This window comes from Tympanuchus pallidicinctus, unplaced genomic scaffold (genome assembly GCF_026119805.1).
Source record: "Tympanuchus pallidicinctus isolate F22 unplaced genomic scaffold, pur_lepc_1.0 scaffold17, whole genome shotgun sequence".
Lineage (NCBI taxonomy): Eukaryota > Metazoa > Chordata > Aves > Galliformes > Phasianidae > Tympanuchus > Tympanuchus pallidicinctus.
In genome coordinates, this window is record NW_026294690.1 from 11,525,761 (window position 1) to 11,537,967 (window position 12,207).

Consider the following 12,207-nt stretch of genomic DNA (forward strand, 5'->3'; position numbering starts at 1 on the left):
CCGCTGTGTGAAACCATTTGCAGGTGTCTCCACCTGATGCCAAATGTGTGCTGACAACAGGGAGGCACTTCCAGCACCAAAGCTTTTACACATTTTCGCTGCTGAAATTGCTTCATGTTGCAGTTCTGTGTGCTCCCCATCTAAAGGTGGCTTTCTCTGTAAGTTTTGGTAGCTGCATGCTTCCATAATGGCTTAGATGTATGACACATCTGTACATACACGTTTCAGAGCACTTAAAAGTAGTAAAACCACTACTTCTAAACACCCCTTCATTCTTCTCCAAAGCAATTTTCCTTTTTCATTCCTTTTCAAATTGAGGTTGAAGTAGCCAGACAGCCAATTTTGCTCCAGTCCATTGCTGTCTGAACAGCACTTGGAAACGAAGAGCTGAAATGAATCCCTCTTGTAACACACTCCCAGAAATTTTCATTCTCCACAAGTGAAGATGACTGTTGATGCTTCAGAAAGCATTTATGTTTTTCCTGTATTATTTCCTATTTTTTTTTTTTCCATGCAGCAAACAATGGTGCTCTCTCTTTCTGGAACTCCAGCGTTAGTTTAAAAGCTTGCAGAGGGCTTTGCCCATCTGCTTTATGAGGAGTTCAATCTCTACATGTTTGCCTTCACTTTGAAAAATGATTTCCTCAGATTACCTTTAGAGATGGCTTTGGGCAGGGAGCTCTTAGAGCTCACTCACTGGATGTTTGCACACACAGATCCCCCATAGCATGTGGTGAGGTTGACCTCTTGTTGAGAATGAGAGTGGTTTCATCACAGATTGTTTAGAGTATTCCAACCTTATGGTTTCCAGTAGTGAACGTGCTGAGTGAGAATGGCATCTGCATGGGCTGCAGGCAGAATATTGCCTCCGTAGAGATCCTGCAGTGTAACCTTTGTTGAGTGCTGAGTCTTTCCCAAGCAGTACAATGCATTTCCCTTTCTGACAAAGGCCGTGGCAGTGCAGCACATTGGATGCCCTTGTTTCTCTTGTTGCTCCCCAGAGCTTTCCTTGCTCAGTACATTTCATGATGTGTAAACGCGTGTCCTATTTTTCCCGTAGTCGTCCTACTTCATTGCTGTCCTTGTTGAGCAGCTCACGCTGCCACAAAGCCACACAGCCACCGTGGAACTGTGTGACATCCCCAGACACGTGCAGTGCAGGTAAGCATCGCTGCTGCAGCATCAGAGGGGCTGGGAGCAGTGAGTGCTGTGGGGAAGGAGGACTCTGCCCGCAGGGAGTGCTGAGCTGAGCAGTTTGCCTCATTTGGTTGCTGCTTTTCACATGGGGGATTTTCTAAGTAAACATTTAAAAGATCTTCTTATTAGAAATAGTTTCAGTGCAGCTACTTACGCAGGGATTGCGTTCATGCTTCATTAGGCTTTCCTCTCCTTAATGCTCACAAAATAAAGCTCTTTCAAACTTGCAGTTGATGTGATCTGAAGGTGACCTGGATCCCTGTAGTGGTTGGCTTTTCAAGCCTGTTGGATTACAAGATGTAGAGCAGAAATCTGTGAAATAGGCTGACTGTCCTGAGCCAGAAATTTGGAGATGATTTTCGTGGGAAAACAGACCACATTACCCAGTATTGGCCAGGGAGGTTCTACTTTTAATGATATGAACTTTTAATGATATGATAATGATATGAGCATTGCTCTATTTGTTTTTTTCTGATTTCATCTCTGCAAAAGCTTTCTCTTCCATTTGCTTTCTGTTTATGAACTAGGAAAGATGATAAACAACAGCGTTAAACATTTTGACATGTTGGGGTCACACGGCCTTCCCTTCTCCCTGCACTGTTTTCCTCTTGTCTAGCAGAGCAGCAGGAAATGATCCTATAGGTAAAAGTGCTTTGCTTGGCATCTTTAAGCGTGTGTGTAAATATGTGTATTGAACTGCTGGCAGACTGAACTGGTGGCAGGAACTGGCTCAGCAGTGCTGAGCAAAGCAGTGGACATTCAGACCTGACTGCATGGGATCCGGGGTTGGGGTTAGAGGAGAGGGTCTGTGTTGGACCCACGTGTCATGCTGTTGTGTGGGGTTGTTCCAAGAGCCAGGGCCTGTCTGTGCCAACTGGCAATCTTTGTGAAGTCCCTTGGTAAACTGAGTCCTGGAAAAAATGTTGAGCTGTTCATGTAGGAGTGAAGACATCATGGGAATTTCTGCGTGACTCGAGGGAAAGTGCAGCTAAATTAGGCCTTGATGAGCCTGGCTTTAAATGCCCAGCATGTTCAGCAGGACTGAGCTTAGTTAGTTGGTAGCCTTCTCCAAAACCTGGTCTATCGGGTTTGTCTATCCTATACAATGCAGCCAAACAGTGTGCCTGTCTTGCTACACTTGCATTTTTTCCTGTGGGCACAGTCTCTGTCCCACTGACATCAGACCAACTCAGTCTAAAATTGTTGGAAATCACTATTTTTTCTGTGCAGAATTTGACACCTTTTGTGTGCTGAGGCATTTTCCTTGCAGAGCTGGAAGCTCCTTTTTGGCCCTGTGGACACGGTGCTGGTTGGGATCCCACAACAAGCTCATCACTGCACTGAGGCAACTTCTGTAGAACTCGGCATGCCATGCTCTGCTGGGCACGTGTGACTGGGGCAGTGCTGGCAGTGGGGCTGTCTTGCTTATTATGGCTTCTCTACTGTAGCTATTGGACTGTTGGTCACGTCAGCTGTGGCAAACAAGACAGAAGATCATTCAGGTGTTGTCATTGGTTGCATTGGCCAAGTGGTGCTGAGTGCCAGTTCTTCATTGCCTTCAGCACTGATGGAGGAGCGTGCTGGGACCTGCTTTCTCAGCACAGCCGCTTCTACACAGCGATGCTCTCTTGTTGTACAGCGTAAACGAGGTGCTCCATTAATGCTTGAGGGCACCCAAGCAGAACTGGATGGGAGAACACTGTGGAAAAAATAGCTGTGTCCCCATCATGTTTTTGTAATACAGTCTTCCTGTGAAAATGAGATCTGAGTGCAGGGAAGGAAATGAGAGCTGTTTATCACCGTGCTGTGCAGCAGAGATGGCTGTGGTATTGATCGGAGCAGCGGTGTGTGCAGGATGCTCTGACAGTCAGTTAATGAATGGTGTGCTCTGCTGTCCTGAGTGCCTCGTGGAGTACAGTAGGGAAGGTTAATTGCTGGGTAACGAGGGATTGGGCAATGATTCTGCTGCTTTCAAAATACTAGAAGAGATGAATGACTGAGCGTGGTGAGTCATCCCTGATGTGGGTTTTTTGGAGAAACAGCCAATGTTCCTTCGAGACTTGCTGAATAAGCAGTTGCTGCATTTTTTGGCAGCGAGTGAAACAATCTCTTCCTACTTCCCAAAATGCAGTAACAGCCACAAAATAGGGAAAGTCAGGGAAAGTTAACTTTAGTTGTGGATCCTGGTTTCCACGTGTCCATTTCCACATGTCTGCATGTCACAGAATTTCCAAACGTGATTCTGCTGGTTGAGGTGGAATTGCCTCTGGGATTTTGTTACCACTTGTGAAGGTTTGTGCTTCCTGTTTTGCAGGAAAATGATGGTAATGTCAAATGGGTAATAGGAGAGAATATGGGGAGCACATAAGTGTGACTTGCTGAATATGGGCACTTTAATTCTAGTATCAAAGTTACACGCTTTGATTTGTGACATCTTGGATTTCGTAGACTCATCAAAGTTGGAGAAGACATCTGGGATCATTTAGTGCCAGCCCAGCCCCACCGTGCCCATGGCTGCATCCCTCAGTGCCACATCTCCATGGTTCTCAGACACCTCCGGGGCACTGAGTGCCCACCTCCATTTCTGTCACTTCCATCTCAGCTGCTGGAATACTGAGCATTTTACGTGGCTTTGGTTTTCACGCTTCCTGGTCTTGAATTTGTTCTCAGGATGTGTGGTTCAAAATTGCAACGGATATTTGATAGCTGTTGCTGATAAAGGGGATTTTAAATGAGTTTGAGAAAATGAAATAAATAGCATTCTTGCCTGAGCAGCACTGTGCTTTGGAAGAAAAGCCCAGTAAATAAATCCTGGATTAGTTGAGGCTGATAGACGGGATTCTCTGGTACATTTTTGTTCTTCAGTCCTCAAGCCTTTACCTTGGTTTCACTTAGAAGAATTAGTTCTGTGTGGTCTCAGAGGCAGCTCCCAAAACCAGAAGACGTTTCATTGTATCTGAAAGAGGTTAATTACTCATAAATGCCCATCTTGAATTGCTAACTGCAAACTAAATGTGTAACACTGCCTGGATCAAGCTCTCGAATGAATGATGTGTTCAGTATGCAGGTAGAGGCCAGATGTGTAGATGCAGTTATTGTTACATATTAGACAACTTGGCCAGAAAAACTCAAGGTGATGGAAGTGCCTTTGTTTTTTTCCTTATTTCTTCATTGTTTACTCATGGTAATTTGGAATGCATCATTGATTTTAATATCTGAAGAAACTGTAGGGCATGATGCTCTGCTCTGGCCTTTCTGTTTCTGCAACACTGAATTTGGAAGATCACTCAGCACTCGCATGAAGAATGTTTGAAAGTTTGTAGTGGGGTGAGAGAAGTCGTGGAACCTGAATAGCAAACGGTTCAGGATGTGAGGTGTGTGTGCTGCAGGCGGCGGCTGGCAGGGCGCTCACACACCGCTTGGCACAAGGGCAGAGAGTTGTGCTTCATGAATGTAGTTGAGGTGGAAGGATGACCAGTCGTTAAAATCTGAAGGAGGTCAGCTATATCTGCATATTTAATGTATAAATAGGTAGCATTAAGTTTGCCCTAGAAATGAAGGATTGCCATCTTGAGAAACTGGTGCGTTGGAGTTATGCGTACTGTTGTGGTGACCTTTTTCACACTGAACTGATGAGAAGTTGGGCAGCTGATGGGGTGGCGGTGGGTCCTGTGGTGCTTGAGACAGTAATTCTCCAGGACCAGAGGCTGGATTTCTCATTGGTGAGAGAGCTCCTTCCCTAACTGAGGGACAGTGTTGAGTGCTTCATTCTGCAAGCTCTTGGACCTCTGCATAGCAGAGGGGGGGGCAGCTGGCCATGGGTCTTCACCTTGAAGCTTAAAATCTGGATCTGGATTTTCTGCTTCTGAGCGTTTCCTAACTGGGATGTGGTCACACTTGGAGCCGTATCTAATAACGTTGTTCAGCTCATTAGTTCTTGTTCCTAACCACTTTTTTCTTTCACTAGGAATACATAATCCGTGTTCAGAGAGGAGTTTCAGCGGAAAACAGTTGGCAGGTAATTTCTTAAACTCCGGTTCATGAACCATGATGCCTCTCAGGAAGAATCTGAAGCTCTTTCTAGCTTCTGAAATGTGAACTGGAGAGGGAAATAGTGATTTAAATTGAGAACATGAAGTATTTGAATGGTCAAAAGCTGAGAAAGTGTTATTGCCAGCTGTAGAAGGCTCTGCTGATATGAATGTCTCAGGAAAACAGGAAAAGTCTCTGTCATGGTGTGATTACTGTACATTGGTACGGCTGTCATTTTTAATTCAAATACCAGTTTGCCTTCCTCAGTACTAAAATCACAGCCATGCTAACGCACAGCCAGTAAAACCTAGAAGTAGAGATGAAGGTGGTCATGAAAAGTTATTGCTTCTCATATAGCTCTAATATAGCAGAAGTACACTGTTTGCAGGCAACCGCTGACAAATATTTTTGGGAAAGCTGTTTGGAATAATATTCAGACCTGCATCTCAATTCTGGTCAAGATGTCATTGAAAGCTCTTTTCTGTGCTCTGGCAGCACATCATTCATCCAGAAGTCACACGTTTGTACAGAAATGGCTAAAAGATGAAGAGAGTTACAAATGGGAAATGCTTCTCTCCGACGGGTGGAAGAAGGGTAAATGGGTAATGAGAAAAGTGATGTGTTTCCTCAGCTCATCTTTCTGTCTTGCAGATTGTGAGGCGATACAGTGACTTCGACTTGCTTAATAATAGCTTGCAGGTAACTTCTACCCCGATACATGAATATAAAACATCAGTTGAAATGATACGTGTATGACATGGCTTGTGATGGTTCTGTATGTTACAGTAAAGAAAAAAATAGAGATTTGCATAGCTGTAAACTGATTTCAAGTGTAACTCAAATATACGCTTTTCACTCTCAGTTTTTCACTTGTAAAATTTAAATTATAATTTCAGCATCAGTAGCACCCATTTACATAGAAATGGTGGAGACTGGCAGACAGTGAATCTGTCCCTTCAGTACTGCAGCTCGTTCCGGTTTGGCGTGTTATTATTTGTTCTCCCTTTGATTTGAGGAAAGCCAAGGCACATACCAACCTTATAAACTCAGCACTGAAGTGCTATGTGTCTCATTATTTATATTGGTCTAAAAGCACTTCCAGATGCTGCTTATCATGTGATGGATTTCTGTATCTCTAGGAAGTGTTCCTTAGTTAAACACTGGACTTACTGTGTGTTTTCTTTTGCTTTTTAGGACAATTATTTCCTTTTAGTTGGTGTGGGAAAAAGCAGGGACATGAGTGTGTTTGGGAGAAGGGGGGTGAGCTGGCATCTCCAGGAGTGAAACTTGTCACTTGGGATTTCCATAGGACTAGGGAAGCAAAATAAAAAGTGACACTGTGATTTGAGGGTGGATTTGTGTGACTGATTGCCCCCCATCATCAGGAGCTGAATACCACTTTTGCTCCCTTCCTCACCCCCCACCAGATCAGATCAGCTGTCTGCTAGGTGAGCCTCCTTGAGCAAAACCATGTTGGGGAGTTGAGTTGTGTACTCTGATAGGATGGGAATCATTTGAAGCAGATTAGAAGGTAGATAGGGGGGCTAATTGGTTGTAACTCAGTACATGCAATGTGGTTGAGTTGTATCATTATTTTACTGAACACACAGCAGCACACAGTAACTCTTGTCATGACCTAGAAACTTACGTGATGTGCTGAATAAATGCAGTACAAAGGTGTCTTCTGCTCCAAAGGAATCCAAGGGTGAAGATTAGATAAGCACCCACGGGAACACAAGGAAATGAAGTGGTGCTGGTCAGCACAGTGAGCATACAGTGCTCACTGGAGTCTTCACCATTGCCAAGTTTTGGTGGAGATGGCAGAGAACCAATTTCGAGAAGGCTTTAGAGAGATGGAGAGTTCTTTTTTTAATCTTCTACAACAAGTTCCTCTTAACTGGGGGGACAGAATGTTAAGGTGTTACAGGGCTTTGTTACCTTCTTGCTTAACTTCCACATGAGCCAAGTCTATTGGAAAAGGCATTGGGCATTTGACTTCAAATTTAGGTGGAAGGTGTGATAAGCAAAGGTAAATAGTTTACATATGATGCAGTAAAGAAAGAGGCCTTTGTATCTGAGGCAGAGGTGAATGATAACAGTGAAAGGCTCTGGGAATTATTTGGTAGAACTTGCGGTATGGGCCAAGGAAGAATTTGAAATGAGAGAAAGAGCCTGCAGTGACAAGGTACTGAGATCTGGGACAACAGCATCAGCTCCTTGGATGATTAGAAAAGATCAAAATGAATCATCGGGACATTCCTCTCTAAGTTAGATATAATGATATGCAGAGGGCAGCTAAATTAATAGCTCATCTTCATTAGCTCTTCATTTCCTTCAGTGAAAACTACTGCACACTCCCTCAGTCTCCAGCTCCTACTTTTTTCTGCTTTTATAGACTGGAAAGCAAAGATGCATCTCTGCTTGGAGAAAAGCCTTTTCTGGCTGCTGTAGAGCCACTGCCTGAGGTGTCATCTTCAGCCCAGCAGAGGTGAATTTAGAGCCTTTACCAAGGTTGCACAGCTCTGCTTCTGTCAGCCACCAGTGCTCCTTCAGACAGGGCTTGGGAGATGGCAGACAATAGGTGATGAGAAGCATGTTAAATTGCAGTTTTCCCCTGCTGTTCTGTTCTTAAGCTTTTTTATAAATTGCATAAATTGCTCTGAGGTGCTGGCGCTGAAGTTTTCTGATCCATTAAGACATGCAGCATTCCTCAGTTCTTTCCATCCAGAACTGTAAGCATCAGTATTTCATCAAAGTCCTCAGGTCCCATGACTTGTTAAACAATGTAAACTCTCATCTTGTGCACGGTGAGATTGATTAAAACAACAACAAAAGAAATGAAAACCTCGGGACTCCAAAAACAGTAAAAAAAAATTAAGTGAACACTGGGTACAGGATTTACAGCAAGATGCCTGGCTTTCGTGAAGCATTTTATTGCAGCTTTTGAGCAGGCTGGGGCTTGAAGATAAGAAAAGTTCCTGGTTCTGCTGTAGCACAGCCCATCCAGAGCCACTGTGTGCTGGGAAGGTCAGGACCTCTGCGAGGTGGGGGCAGTGGTGGCGTTCTCACCGTGCTCTGGGTTTTGGAGATAAGTACAAAAACCTGGAGGGTGAACACTGCTTTCTGCTGAAAAACAGCAGATGTGAGGTTTATTGGAGGGGGGAAAGGAGGAATAGTTTGAAAACTTGTGAACTCAAGTCTTTTCTCTCTGATGGTAGCTAGCTGTCAGGTCAAGAAGATAAAGGTGATTATGACTGGACGTGCTTTTCAAGTGAGTAATGTCAGAAATGCATTTAGTTTCTACTTAGAAGCTCTGTTGAATTGAAGGAGCGGTCTGCCAAATGTGGGCCTTGCATGCCTGTGGTGTTAGAGCTGATTTGGAGAATTGCAGGTTGTAAGTGATGCGTTGTTGCTCTGGGGTTTATTCCCAGCTGTTTTTTTGCTTTCCCCAAGGGTTTGTAAAAGAACTATAATGAAAGATCGGTGGACAGGATGATTTGGGTTAACATCTGCAGTATAGACATAGTTGTCGTTCTTTTTCAGGCTGTGGTTTGTAGTCAGAGCCAGAGGCAGCACCAGGGTTTGATGGGGGGAAGCAACTCATGGGTTCAGAAGGAGGAAGAAAAAAGGAAAGAGATTGCTGCCTCTGCCACAGTTGGTTGAACTGATCCTTCCTCTCTCCACTGGTTGAAATGAGGATTGTTCAAGCCCCCCCGCCTTCCTCTGAGTGACTCATTTGCTTTGCAAGTGGGGGTTACTGCACAGAATGTAATTGATTGCTGTGATGCACGTTTCTAAAAGATAACTCCCCTGGAGACTCTGCACACCCCGGGCAGGTGCTTAGATCTGCAGGACAGTTGTGTGTTAGCAGTGTCAAACATTGATTGTGGCTATTCATGTGATGTAATTAAATATAAAGAGTGTGCAGCTGGCGTTTGTTTTCTAATGATGATCTCTCTGATCTCACCCACTTAACGCTTTGGGCAACTTTGGAAAAGTTGCACTGTATCTGAAATTACAGATTTGATATACTGAAATAAGGGCTTTAAGCTACCCATAAAAGCAGTGGAGGCAAGAGGAAAGTTGTTAATCTGTACTTCTTTAAATAAAAAAACATAAATCTTGCCAGGAGAAAATGATAAGATGTGTGCACAAAGGTATGTAATAGCATTTGGCTGAAATGTAGCCATTTGGAGTCTGAAAGCTCTGTGCTGTGATCTTAAATGCATGACTCACCAGCAAAAATTGATCTTGCATTTTCAGTGTTGTTCCATTTATGAAGCTCTTCACACTGGGATGCAGTGTGCACAGCTATTGTCTGACTGCCTCTCCCTGATAACAGTACTTTGAAACAAAACATAGGAGCTTACATACATGCAGTGTGGAAAGAATTATCTGGTAGTCAGCTCGCTGCTAGGAGTCTTACTTTCTGTGCTGTTAGTTTACATCCCTGAGGCACTTGAAGAGCACCGTTAGTAATTTTTCTTCTCTGTTTAAGATCTCATCTCTAAGTCTACCTCTTCCTCCAAAAAAACTGATTGGAAACATGGAGCGTGAATTCATAGCAGAAAGACAGAAAGGACTGCAGGCCTATCTCGATGTGATTACTTCCCATCACATACTGTCTAACTGTGAACTGGTAAAAAAGTTCTTGGATCCAAACAGCTACTCTGTGAACTACACTGGTAAGTGGGGAACTGTAAAACCGCATTACAGCTTCACTGCAGCATGTGTGTGTGTGTCTTCCAGCCGTGCTGGTGGGGATTTACACTGAAGCCTGTTGCAGCAGAGGGAGGGGGAGCAACCATCACAACCATCGCATATAATCACAGGCACAGTATAGCAGTGTTTGCCCAGCTCTGTGGATGAGTCGTGCTGTGACAGCCAAATCCAAGTGTTTAAATTAACATCTATATAATCTGAACCTGAGGGGGGGGAGGAAATGAAACTGAAACGTGTTTTTGCAGTTGGTGAATGGGAGGATTGGTGTCTGGAAGTTATTTATCAGGGGTAAACCAGCTGGTCAGTTCTGCAGGTTGCTCTCACCGCTGCTCTTCTGAACACAGAATCTTGCAGTCGTAAGGGTTCTTATATGTTTCAAATCAACAGAAACAGCTGCTGTCATCTTGTCTAGCTCTCACTGCCAGTTAGGGCTGCAGTATTTTGTAGAACTAATTGTCTGAGATATGTTTGATGTTTTTTCAAGGCTTGAGCGAAAGCCTTCCTCCCCCCTCAAGTGGAAAATCTCTGCAGCCCTTCAAATGATACCTCAGTGATCAGTTCTCTTCATTATTAAATGTCTCTCCTTTAAATTTCTCTGGCTTCGGCCACTGGAAACTGCTAGAATTTGTCTGATAGACCAAAAAACTTCCTCTTCATGAAACCCATCCGTAGATTTACTTCACAGGCAGACTGACTCTTTGCAGAATGCAAAGCTTATTTTCATAAAAGCACAGCCTGCTCAAGCAGGAACTTACTGCTTCCTTTTTACTTGTCTTTTTGCTCTCCCTTTATGTAACGTTCTGTTTTCAACTTCAAAGTGCAAAGAACATTTCCCAAATGCTTATGATAAGCCGTGGAGGAGATGTAAATTGTTAGTAACTCTAAGGATGCAGTTTGTCTGGCTAATGCTGAGCAAGCAGTTTGAATCCTGTAGGAGATACAGTGACTTCTGTGTTAATTCTGAGTGCTTTCATCAAGACTATTTTTCCTTCTGCAAGTTGCAGGGAGGTTAGTAGCAGTGAGGTGGTTGCCTGTGGTCTTTGGAGACAACATCAGCGTGCCATCTTTTAATATAGCAGAGAGCTGACATTTAGTGCACTGTTCCATTTTTCTTAGCATATTTTTAGATTGAGAAGTTAATGTGCAGAAAAATATGGTGCATTCTTACCTTTTTGTTGTGCTCCTAAGCCAAGATAAGCTGTGTTTGAGAAAACTCCTTGCTGGCATGATTCCCTTTCTGTGCTTGTTGTCATCACTTCTCACAGATTTCTCCTCCAATGTGCTCATGAATACACTGGTTGTATTCTCAGCTGTGGGAGAGCTCAGTAAACAGAAGTGTGTCCTTTCCTTTTTCTTTTCCTTTTCTTTTATCTTTTTATCTTTTTTTTCCCTTTTTCCTTTCTTTTCCTCTCAGAAATGCATATTGGATCACAATAGCTAGAAAAATATCTTATTAAATGTACAGTAAGGAGGTTTACAAGGTAGCACTTCTATAGGTATGGCAAAAACATTTTCTGATCTACTGTAGGGTATTCTGTGTGTGAGAAGTCTTTGCTGTGAGCATTAGATTTAGACTTGGGAATGTAGATCTAGTAGAAACAGAATGCAAACTCAGTAGGCCATGCTTTCTGAAGGCAGTGCTTTCTGTTTTCTCTGTGGATTTGAGTTCTCAGGTTATAAATGCAAATGCCTTCTAAGTGTGGTTTTATCTGATTTCCTTTTAAAGTGATTTTGCTGACTGAGTCTGAAATCCTGCAGGCTTGAACCTTACCTTAACAATGTAGAAATCACATTAAATGGTCTCTTATTTTTTTTTTCTCCCCAGAAATTGCCTTACAGCATGTTTCAATGTTCTTCCGATCAGAGCCAAAGTGGGAGGTAGTAGAACCATTAAAAGATATAGGTAAGAAGAGCATGTATGCACAAAAGCTTGCTGTGTTTTTTCCAATGAGTTGCCATAATCTATCATTGCTTACAAACTTTGTCCTGCATGTAGGCCACGTGATTTAGTAGGGCCTTAATTAAAACTGGTGATGACTTTTCTTGCAGGTTGGCGAATACGTAAGAAATATTTTTTAATGAAGGTAAAGAATCAACCAAAGGAACGGCTGATGTTAAGCTGGGTATGTGTCCTTTCGTCTTATTCTCAAGTCTTTCGTAATGAACTTGCCTTATTTCACTTATATTGGCTACCAGGTAGGAGTGACAGCCAGTGTTAAGAGTTCAGGCTCGGAAGGCCTTGAGCCATCATGTAGG

The 12,207-nt window shown here is 43.3% G+C and overlaps 1 protein-coding gene across 8 annotated transcripts in view; it reads left to right on the forward strand.

The window, feature by feature from the left end:
• Positions 1-12,207, forward strand: part of PXK (PX domain containing serine/threonine kinase like) — a 31,793-nt gene that overhangs the window by 2,906 nt on the left and 16,680 nt on the right. For 7 of the 8 annotated variants that reach the window (XM_052679165.1, XM_052679166.1, XM_052679167.1 and 4 more), the window contains exons 2-6: positions 5,165-5,215; positions 5,881-5,928; positions 9,728-9,914; positions 11,777-11,854; positions 12,001-12,074. In XM_052679165.1, coding sequence (XP_052535125.1) covers positions 5,165-5,215; positions 5,881-5,928; positions 9,728-9,914; positions 11,777-11,854; positions 12,001-12,074 — 438 coding nt within the window. Of the gene's footprint in view, positions 1-5,164; positions 5,216-5,880; positions 5,929-9,727; positions 9,915-11,776; positions 11,855-12,000; positions 12,075-12,207 lie in introns of those variants that run through there. The other variant, XM_052679169.1, reaches the window with a different exon arrangement.